The sequence below is a fragment of the Hipposideros armiger genome, unplaced genomic scaffold (assembly GCF_001890085.2).
Source record: "Hipposideros armiger isolate ML-2016 unplaced genomic scaffold, ASM189008v1 scaffold_580, whole genome shotgun sequence".
Lineage (NCBI taxonomy): Eukaryota > Metazoa > Chordata > Mammalia > Chiroptera > Hipposideridae > Hipposideros > Hipposideros armiger.
The window spans coordinates 134,946-150,753 of NW_017731930.1; the positions used below are offsets into that span (position 1 = coordinate 134,946).

The 15,808-nt window shown below is 33.3% G+C and overlaps 1 protein-coding gene across 3 annotated transcripts in view; it reads left to right on the forward strand.

The window, feature by feature from the left end:
• Positions 1-15,808, forward strand: part of CUL5 (cullin 5) — an 88,419-nt gene that overhangs the window by 31,355 nt on the left and 41,256 nt on the right. For all 3 annotated transcript variants that reach the window (XM_019624136.1, XM_019624139.1, XM_019624138.1), the window contains exons 3-4: positions 8,893-8,992; positions 15,092-15,268. In XM_019624136.1, the coding sequence (XP_019479681.1) occupies positions 8,893-8,992; positions 15,092-15,268 (277 nt within the window). The remainder of the gene's footprint in view (positions 1-8,892; positions 8,993-15,091; positions 15,269-15,808) is intronic.

Sequence of the window (15,808 nt, forward strand, 5' to 3'; positions counted from 1 at the left end):
GTGTGTGTGTGTGTGTGTGTGTGTGTGTGTGTGTGTGTGTGTGTGTGTGTGTGTATGTGCGCGCGCGCATGCACGTGCACGTGCTAGTGAAATATCAATGAGTTATAGATGTGTGACTGAATAATCTATACAAGTTAAGCTGCTGTATTCATTTTTTCTCTTTATCACATAAGAAAATAGTCTAATGTAGAACATTGCATAATATTAACTAACTTATATCCATGATTCTGCCTTTTGAGAAATTAGAGTTTAATACAGCTGAGACGTTTTAAAACGTCATAGCATTCATGTATCCATGTATTTTTCTAAAGTTATTTGATTAAACTTTTATGAATAATATGTTGAGTGTAGTAGAGTTTTTGTTTTATTTTTGCCAATTTGTGTTGGTAATATGATTTATCATCTAGAATAAGGCTTGTTCTCTGTGCACTCCTGACTGGGAACATAGTGTGATGGTGTTCCTTGCTTAAAGTATGTTTCTAGTAGAAGTAGTTAATAACTTTGTACTTGCTACAGTTAGTGGCCTCAACATATCATTTTAAAAAATCCTTGATCTCCTTGGAGAGTTGCCTAGTGCTGCTCAATATGTAGTCCTTTTAAGTTAAAGGATGCTGTCACCAAAATTGCAAGACCTATTTAATTGACACCTTTCTAAATTTTAGCTGATTTAACCATATTAATAACATTTAGGTTGCTTATAGCTAAATCTGAGGTACTAAAATAATGTATTGATATTAAAGTATATTGACTATATGCTCCCCTTTTCTCATAACCTGTGTCATGATTTCTTAGTAGGAGTGCTGTTGGCATTTTGGGTGGTTATAAAATGTTGTACTGTGTATTGCGGGATGTTTATCACCTCTGTCCTTCACCCTCATAAAGTCTATTAGTGGACACTCCCTGTATACTCTCCTCCCCACCCCTCATTATTGAAACAAACAAACAAAAAGCTCTTATATGTTTCTAAATGTCCTCCCTCAGTGAGAACTGCTGCTTTAGATATATATTGTTTGGTTTGACTCTGGTGTATGAAATGGAAGCTAAAATAAGTAATTAATTATTTTCAACTTGTGAGACCTTATTTTTAAGAAAATTCCTTTTTACTATAAATAATTTTTTAAAAGATTTTTGTTGTTGTTCCTAAGTTGGTTTTTATGATACCACTTTCTCCTGGTTTTTCTCCTATCTTTTGTCTGCCTTATCTCAGTCATCTTAGCTGGCCCGTCCTTGTGTGCCACTTAAATGTTGGTTTCCTCCAGAGTTCCATTTTTTCTTTTGCTTTTACCTGTGTTCTTATCTCCATATAAGCAATTCAAATGATTTTTATGAGTTGAACTTCCAGACCTATGTGGCTTTTGTTTCCTGCATATGTCTGTCTCCTATCCATAAGTACTCCGAAGTTTGGATGGTAAAACTGTGTTATTCATAGCCTCATGCCAAAAATATGACAGCTTCTGTGAACCTCCTTTGTTTTTTTCACTTTTTCATGTTGAGTTGACTACTAAGTTTCATAGATATTTATTAAATATCTTCTTGAACTTCTTTCCATTCCAGCTGCCTTTTTTTCCACTGTCTCATCTGAATGATTACAATAGTCCTCCATCTCCCTACCTTCTTTGTTGTATCTCCGTGTATTAGGTTATCTATTTCTGCAAAACAAATTTCTCTAAAATTTTTCAGCTTAAAACAACAAACATTTATTATCTTATAGTTTCCGAAGGTCCAGAATCTGATAGCAGCTTAATTGGGTGGTTTAGGCTCAGGGTCTCTCATGAGGTTGCAGTAAAGCTTTGCAAAAAATTTAGGCCTATATTGAACTAGGGCTGAAGGATCTTCTTCCAAGTTCACTCACATGATTGTTGGCAGGTCTCAGTTCTTCACTAGCTGCTCAGTTCCTCGCCATGTGGCCACTAAACAGTGTAGCAGCTTGTTTTCCTCACAGCCAGAGAGAGCGCCCAAGATAGAAGTCATGATGTTTTATAACATAATTTTGGAAGTGACAAACCATCACTTCTGTGGTATGCTATTGATCGTACAGACAAATTTTATACACTATAGGAGGAAACTAGACACACGAGACCGGGATCATTGGAAGCCATCTTAGAGACCATACCTCAGTATTCCAAGAAATAGGTGATGCAAAGTTTAGAAATATACTCAAAAAACATTCCAGTTTATATCATTAGAGAGGTATAAAATGAAAGATTACTTTGGAAAATAAAATAGGCAAAATAAAGATCTTTGAAATAAACCATAAAAGAGCTAAAAAATAAAAGAAGACCAAGACAGCAATTTGAAAAATAAAACCAAAAATTTCTCACTGAATGTAGAGCAAAGGCAAAAAATGGAAAATTAAATAAAAATTAAGAAAAATGGAGGATATATCCAGAATTAGGTTAACTTCTACTTAAAAAGAGTTCCAGAAGGAGAGAAATAATAGAGGAGAAGAAATAGTCTGAAAGTGCGTATAAGAAAAGTATTTCCCAGGGCCGAGCACTCTCGTCCCTTCCCAGCCATCCCTACAAGTCTTCATATTGAAAGTGCTACAATGCGTAGACGCATCCTTGAGGAATTTCAGAAGTCCAAGGATAAAGAAAATAATTCTAATTCTTGCAGAGAAAAAGTTATCTTTCAAACGAAACAGACGGTCCCTACTCTTTTTATCAGTCAAATGGGATGCAGAAGATTGATGGAACATATTCTTTAAATATTTGAAGGGAAATTATTTTGAACCAAGTATTCTATCTCTAGTCAAGTTTTTAATCAAGTTTAAGGCAAAATGGACATATTTTCCGACAGGTAAGGATATAGAGGATTTAAGGGTCTGCAGAAATGAAACAAATACCCTTTCCTCTACCATTAACCTATATCAGCCATTAAACAAATTGAGCTTTATTAAACTAAACAGAAAGAGGTACTCTTGAACTAGACATCCTGACCATAAAGTGACTATAAGTAGAAAAAAACAGACATCCATCCAAAAATACAGGAAAGTACAAATCAAAACATTTTAGCTGATAAAAATTTTCCCAGAGAAACCAACTGTGAAGCAGAAGAACACAAACGCAACACTCCAAACTGAATTTAGTATCCTCACACAATCATTTGGGGTTATAAAAATAAATCTTGAATCCAAGATTCAAAAGCTAACGAGACAAATAAAACAATAGGAGGAAATGAAAATTGAACTCAGAAAACAAATAGAAAAAGACAAAATCATACCAGAAATCAATTATCTGAGTAGATGAAGAAAAAACATAAAAAGGTAAATAATCTTTCCAAAACAAAATAGGAAAATAAAAAAATCTGATAAAGGTCATCTGTAAATATACTATCAGCAAACATCTGAATATTGATAGGTTGGAAGCATTGCATTTAAAATTAGAAGTAAGACAAAGTATTTGTACACTTCATTTCAATTTCCTCTAGGTTTAGAATTTGTTGCCATAGAATTTTAAGTAGTATACTTATCTTGTATATGTGGTTATATCTCATTTTTCATCCTTAATCCTACATATTTTTCTTTTACCTGGACCTTCTTTTATTCGTCTTGTCTTTTCGTGTAACCAAGTTATAAAAATAGCATTGATAGGATACATTATATCAGAACTTGTATCAGAACCTAAGCAGTGCTTAAGTGGTAAAGAGTTTATAGCCTAGAATGTATGTAATTGGTAAAAAAGGCTACAAGTCAGTGAGCTAAATTTTATTTCAAGAAATGAGAATAAAAACCCCAGCAAATTAAAGAATGTAGAAGGATGGAAAGCCACAATTAACGAAATATAAAATAATTGTACAATAGAGGGAAAAAAGCAAAAATTCTTTGGAAAGAATATTTATTCCATTTATGCTCATTATAAAATTTATAATTTGCTTTTTTATTGTCCTTTTTCAGGTTTCTTTGATTTATTTTGTTCTTTTTTTGGTTTAGTCCTTTTATTGAATTCTTATTTTATTTTTTTATACTTTTCTTTAAAAGCATTCAAGGCTATACATTTTTTTCTTAATATTGCTTTTATTATCATAGGTTTCATGGTATGAAGTGTTTTCCTTTTTATTGCTTTCTTGATTGTTAGTAATTTTTTTTTTGTTTTTTTTCTTTAATTTGTGTATTATCTAGGAATTTAATTTCTAAATAGTGAAGTTTTTGTCACTTATCTATTTGTTTATTTATGGAGTATGATCAGAGAAACAGCCTATAAAACTATCTTTTAAAAATTTTGTATGTATGTATGCATGTGCTCTTAGGAAAAAATTATTTTGTTGAGAGTTGCAAGAATCTCTAATAAATCATATCTATTGGTTGTTGTTTTTTAATTCTTCTATGTCCTTAACTTTTTTCTTCTAGACTTTCAAGGGTTGAGAGATTTTGTGATAGACACTATTGATTAGCTAAGACTTTCTCATTCCCAGTTCTATCTCCTTGTGTATCTTCTATTATAGAGGGTGGATAATTTAGTATTCACTTCTGTGGCCTCTCTTGCTGCTATGATGGCCATGTGACACAATTCTGGCAAATGGGTCCACAGGAGGGCTTCTAGGCAGGGTTTCGCTTTCCAGATGAGTTAAACTAATGTGCCTGGCACTATCCTCCCTTCCCCCTTTAACAGTCACAGGGATAAGAGGCTAATATGCTAAGATGACAGAGTGGAGAGAGAAAGATTCTGGTGAGTCTCTGAACAAACACCAGCAATTACCTCTCTCTAGATTTCTTTTATATCAGAAAAAGCACCTAATTATTATTATATAAGCCACTGTTAATTGAGTTTAATGCTGTTTTCAGCTGAGTGAATCCTGATATAAGGATGTCTTAAAGTATTCCAGTGCATTTGTATGAAGTTCTTACATATCTAATTATTTTTGTTGTATTTCGATATATGTATTTTCTGGTTTAAATAGACTGACATATCTTTATAAATAATGTTTTTATCATTACATACATAATGTTTCTTCTCTTTAGTTCTTTTAATGATAAATTCTTCTTTGGATGATATTAACATTGCCACCGTGATTTCTCTTGGATTGTGTTTGCCTAGTATTTTTTAAGACACACTGTAGTTTAAATTTTTTTTTTTTTTGGTAAAACATACATTACATAAAAATTACCATTTTAGCCACTTTATATAATTCAGTGGCATTGCGTATATTCGCAATGTTGTGCAAACATCAATACTGTCCATTTTTAGAATTCACTTTACAGAAGGTCTATATCTATTCAACAGTAATTCCCCATATTCCCTCCTGCCAGCCCCTGGTAACTTCCATTCTACTTTTTGTCTATAAATTTGCCTCCTCTAGGTACCTCATGTAAATGTAATTATATAATATTTGTCACTTTGAAGGGCATATTGTCTTCTAGTAGGATAATTTATTCAGCTCAGGTTTAATATTATAACATTCTTTTTACTGCCTCTATAAATTTATCACTTATTAGATCATTTTTCCTTTTCCTTATTTTTGTTAATTTGAAAGTTCACTTCCATTAGTGGTTACTTTCCTGTTTCTCACTCTTAGTCAAAGGCATTATGGTATTACTATTAATTAAAAGCAAAATACCTGTTTTTTACACCATGGTCACACTATTTCCCTTTTATTTCCATTCGACTCAAGGAAGTTGAAGTCTTTGGGATACTTCTTGTCCCTTGCTTCTTGTTCCATCCGTTCTCTCTGTCCCCTTGAAATCTTTGAAAAGTGTTTACTTCATTCTTCCACTCCCCAACTCTGTGATTTTTCTAATATAGTTAAGTATTTGAAAGAATTTTCCTTACAGCATGTCTCTTTTTAACAGCAGTTTGATTATGTATTCCAAAAGAGTGTGTTCTTACCCATTCAGACTTAATTTCATATGTTTATTGCTTGCTGTTGCTCCTCCCTTTTGTTGAAGTGCCATTTGATATAATAGATAAAGTGCATGAACTAGAACTCCATGCACCTATAAATGGGTAAAAATCATGTGAAAAAAGTAATATTTGGTAAAATTTCTATATAGTTCAGAAATCTTTATAGTATGTTATAAAACTTGAAAAAATAACAAATGCAGGCTTGGTTACTTCTGGGGTGGGATGGAGGGGAGTATGATTTGGGAGTGGACCATAGAGGGCTTTAAGGGTATTGTAATACATTCCTTAAGTGTATTATAATAACATTCCTCAAAATCTATATGAAAGTTGACCAGAAGACGCCACATGCTCTATTGCAGGGGTGTCAAACTGGCGGCCTGCGGGCCGCATGCGGCCCTTGAGGTAATTTTTTGTATACTCGTCTTCAGTAGTTAAAGGGTTAATGAGGGAATTGTGTGTAAGGTATTGCCTCGATCTCCCCTAAGCGCTGTTTTCTTCATAACAATTTTTTCTATTTTCATTTTCATTTCTATTTTCCATCCCGCAGGCCGCCAGTTTGACACCCCTGCTCTATTGTATGAGTAGTATTGTGTTTTGAATAAGAAAGTGTATTGAGGACATTCTTCCCTGATATAGCAACACATGGGAATACCTGGAGGTTGAGGAAAGGGAGCTAGAGAAGATGTACTAATAAATCAATATCAAGTTTGATTTTTTTGGAGCTACCCAACCCCACATCCTTCACCATTCCCTGTTGCTTTATAATATACAAGTCACGTTTGAGCCCTTCTGACATATCCCAGCAGTGGTTTGAGTATGGCAGGGACACTAAGGTACTCCTGTTTTGGGAAGACCCGGATCTCCTCTCCTGGATGAGTGACTTGCTCCAAAACTCTCCCAACAGCTTTATCAAGCTTCCTTAAACTACACTGCAGCCTAAGACTCTTGCTACCCAATCTTCCTTTCGACTCTTCCCTTCAGGGATCAGACCAGCATTGTAGGCTCATCTTTTGCACAGCTTCCTGTGGTTCACTTCCCATTTTCCCTCAGAGGCGTTTCCCTCAATAAACCTCTTGCACATCTAATCCCATCTGCTTCTTGGAAAACCTAAACTAGCACATGAGTCAATATATGTAAAGTGCCTGGCACATAGTAAGCAGTCAATTCATGTTAGTTTTTGTTATAATAAACTAAGTAAGAGATGATGGTGATTTTGATTATGGTAGTGGTGATAGTAGGAAATGTCCAAATTGGAGAGATATTTAGGTGATGGATACAATAGGACTGTGATTGAACACAGGGCTAATAAAGCGGTTAGTTTGCCCAATTTCTTGCTTATCACTCTCACTTCACATTCTAACCATATTGATTTGTTTATAGTTCACTGCAAACACCATAGTGATCCACAGCGCTGTACTCATATTGCTACTTCTACATAAAATATCTTTGCCTTGGCCTCTTACATCCTTGCCTGATAAATTCCTACTTGTTTTTTGAGATTAAGCTCAGGAATCAACTCTTCCAGGGAGCCTTCCCTTTTCCCGTCTACCTCTCATTTCTACCTTCACCTTCTCCTTGCGTTCCAAAACCATCTTGTATTTATATGCATAGTAGTAGTTGTAAACATCTACATTGAATTATAACCAATCTATTTTTATATCAGTTTCTTCTTTTAGACTCTAGATTCCTTTAGTCATGAGGTGAGATTGCAGAAGTATTATTGGGGTCAATTTAACCATTTGGCACTTCATGCAAAGAGCAATGGAAAACCATTGGAGATTTTTACATATAATATTTTAAAATAATATGATGTGATTTATGAGTTTTATAAAGATCACATTGGCTACTGTTTGTTGGATAGATTGGAGGAGTGCAAGAATAAATTTGGGGAATGTTTGGTGTGGGGCCTGGAGCCCAATTGCCTGGTTCTACTATATACTAGCTGTGTAATCTTGGAATGTTACTTAACCCTTCTTTGCCTCAGTTTCCTCACTTGTAAAATGGAGATAAATATAGTACTCCTTCAGAGTTGCTGTGAAGGTTAAATGAGTTAAAACACTTAAAATAGAATCTGCCACATAGTAAGCAGTCAGATGTTACCTACCTATGTTATTTAACAAATATATGTGTGATTACTGCATCATAGGCACTGGGCCAGATACCACTATTAAACTGAATTTAACAAATGATAAAAGCAAGTTCAAATTAATATGAAGACAAAACTTTGGGTTATAGTAATGTTTCTAAGAATCTGAATATAAACCAAACTACTTGGCCATTGTTATAATGAGTTTTGGAGATGTTTTATTTAGATTTCTTAGACATTTTTTATAGTAGGGGCCCCATAAGGTACGAAATGAGTCACTGTGGAACATTTTTTGAATAAAAAAATCTTCATTGTAAGACTCCTTTTGTTGTTTCCCTGTTCTATAATTTGGTAATTAAGAAATTAACGTTGTGAACATTTATTAATATTAAATACATTTCCATAATGAATGACTTTTGGTTAAAATATGTGAGCCTGGTAAGTTCAGAGCTTTTGTATACCAGTTTATGAGGGCTTTTTTTTTTTTTTAAATAAAGGAGTCACAGTTGTAATTGATGTATAAATGTAATAAATGTCTGGGGGAAGCTAGGAAATTCTCCATAACGGGATTTAAATTACTAATTTTTTTTTAAAAGAGAATAGTTTACATACATTGTGTTAAAGACTTAAAAGGATTTATGCTTGTCTTTATGCAAGAATATGTTAATAGTAAGTAGTTCACTTAGGGGAGTGGGATTAGGAGATTAGAGTATACTTTTATAATTAAAAATATTTTATGCAGCAAGTGGCAGAGATTTAAAGAAAATAATGGCAAAGAAAATAAAGATAGAAACAAATATATTTGTGAGACAATTTACAAAGTATGCTTGTTTCATATGAATGGATTCAGGTACCCTTAACTTGGTCTAGCAAGGTCCATGGAAACTATTAAAACAGAACGTAACATGAGTTTTGTCTTTGTTCTTTTCCAGAGTTAATGTTTGTTTACCTGCTTTATTTTTACAGGGATGTGCATGCAGTCTGTCTCTGGGATGATAAAGGCCCAGCAAAGATTCATCAGGCTTTAAAAGAAGATATTCTTGAGTTTATTAAGCAAGCACAGGCAGTAAGTTCTGCATCTTTATATTAAGATTTATTTAAGACTTTACTCAAAGAATACCATATTTTATTATTTTGAATGTAGGACTTCCTGAGGTAATTTTAAATATCACATTAACTCTTGACATATTTGTTAAATAAATTTTTTAATGAAATGATTGTTGTTTTTCCCCTCCCCCAGCTACATTTCTTTCAAGAGTACATTATCCTCAATTAAAAGGTTCTATAAAAAATTAAGTTTTTTATATGTTCGTAGACATCCCCACCACCATTATTTTTAAGCCATATGTCAGTCCACATAAATCTATTTTTTCCTCACAACTAATACCTTCTTCTTAAGATGATAGTAATTTTCTTCATTTCTAGATAGTTCTCTGACAGTGTAATCTTTGGTCTGTCCTTTGCATTGCTGCTGCTGAAATGAAATTTAGCATTCGTGAGTTGATTATATGTATAAGTGTTTAATATTGTTGAAATGAAGACCAAGCAGTTAGGTATTGAAAACTAGAGAGCTAAAATTTATTATTTTATCATTGAATTTTTATGTCAGTGTCTCTTATACAACTTTAGTAAAAGTTGTTTATTAGAAATTTTGTTAAAAACTAATAGCTGTTTAGCAGTTGGAAATTAAAAATGAAATTCCTCTAAGACTTAAAGGAAGATATTGAAATTGAGTATATGATTGGTATATATTTAATTCTGCTGGTGTGCAGCTACTACCATGATGCAATAAGATGTCATATTAGGTATTATTTTATGAAATTAAATGCTTTATTGATAACACCATTAATTCTGCCATCGTGATAATTTTTAAAAATCATAGCTTTAGAGGAAATTATATTTTAATGAAAATACATCATTTTTTCAGATTTGCTTAGAAAAATTAAATGTTTCAGTGTCAAAATTTAATCAAAAGTGGTATTTTTTCCAAAACTGTTTAGAAATGCAGTTTCAACTTGTATTGGAAAGCATATCACCTTATCTGTTCATGACTTTTGGTGAAGATAAATTATTTCAAATCGATAGAACTTTATTCTTCAGTTTCTAGAAATGGGCTCATAAAGAATCATTTTAGATATTGTTAACAAATGTTAAAAAATATACTTGACACTAGAAAATGTGTTAAGGGTTTCACTGTTAACATGACCCAATCAAGTTTGGAAGTAGACCTCAGTAAGAACCTGAGGATGGGATTTAGTGCCAGTAATTCAGAGCAGTTAAATTGTAGGAATAACAGTGCCAGAGACAGGTGTATGATTTTAAAAGATTTTTAAACTTGAGAAAATTTAGCTTTGTGAGTTATTTTACTATTCAGTTACTAGGCTAATTGAGCTTATGTTGTTAGAAAGGGCCAGATCTCCCAAACAGGAAAGGCAATATGCATTAAAATGTTTATTATAGCATTAAATTATATTATTATTATAGATAAATATAAATAATTATTTATATTATTACAGACAAAAAAGGGAAGTAAACACAAAGGTACAGTGCTTGGGAAGTTATTAGGATACTGAATTCTTTTTTAGATTAATGTAATTTATATGCTAATAATTCTGTGGCTTAGCAATTTGGGATCGGCTCACTTGATTTCTCCTAAGTTTACTATTGTGGCAGCAGTGAACTGCAAGGACTAGGTGGTCCAAGAGAGCTTTTCTCACATACGTGGTGTTTGGTGCTGGCTTCTATTTGGGCTCTGGGCTTCTCTCCCTTCGTGTGGCTTCTCATTCTCAAGGAAACCAGCCTTTTGAGGTGATGGTGGATCTACAAGACCTTTTCAAGTCTTGGCTCAGAAGTCTCACTGTATCACATCTGTATTCTGTTGGTCAAAGCAAGTCATAGGACTAGCCCAAACTCCAGTGGTGTAGAGACAGGCTCCAGCATATTTTTTTTAAAGATATAATTCACATACCAGAAAATTCACCCTTTTAAAGTATACAGTTTGGTGGGTTTTGGTATATTCATAAAGCTGTACAACCATCACCCACTAATTCTAGAACATTTTCATTACCCCAGATAGAAACTCTGTACTCATTAGCACAATCACTAATCTACTTTCTGCCTGTATGGATTTATTTATTCTGGACATTTCCTATAAATGGAATCATACAATATGACTGGCATCTTTCACTTAAGATAATGTTTTCAGGGTTCTTCTGTGTTGAACCATTTATCAGTATTTCATTCCTTTTTATAGCTGAATAATATTCCATTCCATGGCTATGCCTCATTTTGTTTATTCATCATTGATGGATATTTGGGTTGTTACCTCTTTTTGTCTATTTTGAATAATGCTGCTGTAAACATTTGTGCATAAGTTTTGTTTTTGGGGTTTTTTGAGGTGTAATTGACATAGCATCAGTTTAAGGTGGACAACATAATGATTCAATATTTGCATTCTTGCAAAATGATCACAACAATAAATCTAGTTAACATTCATCACAAACAGTTACAAAAATTTTTTTCTTGTGATGAGATTTTAAGACTCGGTTAGCAACTTGCAAATATGCAGTACAGTATTATTAACTACAATCACCATGCTGCACATTACATCCCCATGACTTATTTATTTTATAACTGGAAGTTCGTACCTTTTGACCCCCTTCCCTTATTTTGTCCCCTCGCTCCGGACTGGCAACCACTTAGTTTGTTGTCTGTTTCTATGAGTTTGTTTTGTGTTTTGTTTAGTTTTGCTTTGTAAACTCTACATACTAAGTGAGATCACATGGTATTTGTCTTTCTCTGCCTTGCTTATTTCACTTAGCATAATCCCCTCAAGGTCCATCCATGTTGTTCCAAATGGCAAGACATTTTTTATGACTAAGTAATATTCCATTGTGTGTGTATATATATATATATATATATATATATATATATATATATATATATATATATATACCACATTTTCTTTATTCCTCCATTGATGGATATTTAGTTTGTTTCCATATCTTGGCTATTGTCCTGCAATGAACATGAGGTTGCATTCAGTCATCCCTCGATATGAATGGGAGGGGGTTGGTTCCAGGACCCTTCTGCGCCCCCCCACCCCCACCCCCACCCCCAGATACTAAAATCTGCAGATTCTGAAGTCCTTTAGTTGGCCCTTTGTATCTGTGGGCTACATCTGTGGATTCAGTGAACTGCAGATGCAGAACCCATGAATATGGAGGGCCGACTGTATATTTTTTTGAATTGGTGTTTTTGTTTGCATTGGATAGATACCTAGAAGTAGAATTGATTGGTCATATGCTAGTTCTATTTATCATTTTTTGAGGAACCTCCATACCGTTTTCCACAGTGGCTGCACCAATTTACATTCCCACCAACAGTGCAAAAGTTCCCTTTTTCCACATCCTTGCTGATACTTGTTATTTCTTGTCTTTTTAATCATAGACATGCTAATAGGTTTGAGGTGATAGTTCGTTATGGTTTGGATTTGCATTTCCCTGGTGATTAGTGATATTGAGCATCTTTTCATGTACTTGTTGGTCATCTGTATATCTTCTTTGGAGAAAGGTCTATTTAGATACTCTGCCCATTTTTTAATTGTTTCTGGTTTTTTTTGTTTTGAGTTGTATGAGTTCTTTATGTATTTTGGGTATTAATCCCTTATGAGATATGATTTGCAAATATTTTCTGTTAGTAGGTTGCCTTTTTATTTTGTTATGGTTTCCTTTGATGTGCAGAAGCTTTTTAGTTTGATTTAGTCCTACTTGTCTGTTTTTGGTGTCAAATCTAAAAAATCACTGCCAAGACTGAAATCAAGGAGCTTACTGCGTATGTTTTCTTCTAGGAGTTTTATAGGTTTCGGTCTTAAATTTCAGTCTTTGATACATTTCAAGTTAATTTTTGTGTTTGGTGTAAGATAGTGGTCGAGTTTCATTCTTTTGCATGTGGCTGTTCAATTTTTCCAACACCATTTATTGAACAGGCTGTTCTTTCCCTGTTGTATATTCTTGGCTGTTTTTTTTTTTTTTAATCATAACTAAATTACCATAGATGAGTGGGTTTGTTTCTGGGCTCTAGTCTGTTTCATTGATTTTTGTGTCTGTTTTTATGCAGTGCCATACTGTTTTAATTACTATAGCTTTGTAATAGTGTGAAATCAGGAAGCATGATGACTCCAGCTTTGTTCTTCTTTTTCAAGATTTCTTTGGTTATTCAGGGTCTTTTGTGGTTCCATACAAATTTTAGGATTCTTTGTTCTATTTCTTTGAAAGATACCATTTTGATAGGGATTGCATTAAATCTGTAGATTGCTTTGGGGTGTATGGGCATTTTAACAACTTTAATTCTTCCAATCCATGAGCACAGACTATCTTTTCATTTTTGTGTCTTCTTCATTTTCTTTCATCAATGTCTGTAGTTTTCAGTGTAGGTCTTTCACCTCCCTGGTTAAATTTATTCCTAAGTATTTAATTCTTTTTGATGCAGTTGTAAATGGGATTGTTTTCTTAGTTTCTTTTTCTGGTAGTTTGTTATTAGTGTATAGAAACACAACAGATTTTTGTGTTTCAATTTTGTATCCTCCAACTTTACTTAATTTGTTTGTTAGTTCTAACAGTTTTTTGTGGAGACTTTAGGGTTTTCTATATATATCATGTCATCTGCAAGTAGTGACAGTTTTATACCTTTCTTTCCAATTTGGATACCTTATATTTCTTTTTCTTGCCTAATTGCTTAGCTAGGACCTCCAGTATTGTGTTGAATAGGAGTGGTGAGAGTGGACATCCTTGTCTTGTTCCTGACCTTAGAGGAAAGGCTTTCAGCTTTTCACTGTTGAATATGATGTTAGCTGTGGGTTTGTCACATATGGCCTTTATTATGTTGAGGTACGTTCCTGCTGTACCCACTTTGTTGAGAGTTTTTACCATATAAGGAAGTTGAATGTTGTCAAATGCTTTTTCAGCATCTATCAAGATGATCATAAGATTTTTATCCTTCATTTTGTTAATGTGGTGTGTATCACATTGATTTGCCAGTGTTGCACCATTCTTACTATATTGAATTAAGTACCACTTGACCATGGTATAATTCTTTTAATGTGCTATAGAATTTGGTTTGCTAATATTTTGTTCAGGATTTTTGCGTGTACATATATATCAGGGATATTGGCCTGTAATTATTTTTTTCTCGTGGCACAATTATCTGATTTTGGAATCAGGGTAATGCTGGCCTCATAAAATTAATATGGAAGTGTTTCCTCCTCTTCTATTTTTTGGAAGAATTTAAGAAGGATTGGTATTAATTATTCTTTAAATGCTTGATAAAATTCACCAGTGAAGCTGTCTGGTCCTGGACTTTTGTTTATTGAAGTTTTTGATTACTGATTCACTATTCTTACTAGTAATTGGTCTGTTTAGATTTTCTGTTTCTTTATTATTCAGTCTTGGTAGAGTGTATGTTTCTAGAAATTTATTTATCTATTCTAGGTTATCAAATTTTTTGGCATATAATGTTCATAGTAGTCTCCTATGATCTTTTGTATATCTGCGGTATCAATTACAATGTCTCCTCTTTCACTTCTGATTTTATTTAGTTTGAGTCCTCTCCCTTTTATTCTTGGTGAGTGTGCACAAGTTTTTGTGTGCATTTTTTGTATACAGATATTTATAGCAGCATTATTCATGATAGCTAAAAGTTGAAATCAACTCAAATATCTGTCAGTGGACAAACAGATAAACAAAATACGATATACCCATAAAATGGAATAGTATTCAGCCATAAAAAGGAATAAAATACTGATGCATGCTACAATAGGCAAATTTATAGCCCCAGAAAGTAAATTAGTGGTTGCTTAGGGCTGGGGGTGGGGGAAGGGGGAGTTGGAGGGGAAGATAAGAAGGTGATAGCTAACAGATATAGGGTTTCTATTAATTGAGATATAATTGACATAACATTTTATTAGTTTCAGGTGTACAACAACGATTTGATATGTGTATCTCTTTTGAAATGATCTCAATAAGTATGTGGACATATTTTAATTTCTTTTGGGTATAATATAGTTTGTACGATAAATAAAATATTTTAAATTTATAGCATGAATATGTTCTAGTATTCTTTTAAAGCACCTGTATTTATTTCAAACTGGTACAATTCTTTTTTTCAGCGAGTACTGAGCCATCAGGATGATACAGCTTTGCTGAAAGCGTATATTGTTGAATGGCGAAAATTCTTTACACAATGTGATATTTTACCGAAGCCTTTTTGTCAGTTAGAGATTACTTTAATGGGTAAACAGGGCAGCAATAAAAAATCAAATGTAGAAGACAGTATTGTTCGAAAGGTAAGTCAGTTTTCCCATTTTTTTCCTAATATTCTTCAGAAATAGGGTGATTTGAAGACTTTTGAAAGTAATTTAGATTTTAAATGGGTTTTTCTGTTTCATCTATATATTCCTTTTCAGCTCCTTGTGGGTTTTACTGAATAATATTATTTTTCTTTCTTCCATTTTTTAGCTTCAGTTCTTTCATTTTTTAAGCTGTAGGTCTTTGTTTAAAGCTCTGTGCTCAGTAACAACTCGTGATTTCATGGGAAAAGCTCAGGTCTGAAATTGGAGTCCGAGGTTTCCCTTTCAGCTCTTCATCAGTAATGACCTAACCTCTCTGTGCTCATTTACCATATATTTTCCTACTTGTGAGAATCAAATGGAACCAGAGATTTGAAAAGGAAAAAATGGCATTTGAACTTTAAACAACTCACTACTTGCTTTGAATAGATTTTCAGTTGGTTCTTTTCATATTTGTTATGTCTTTGCACAAACGTGTGTGCACATGACCATTCCAAACACATACCAGTATTTCTGAAATTTAACCTTGGAACTATA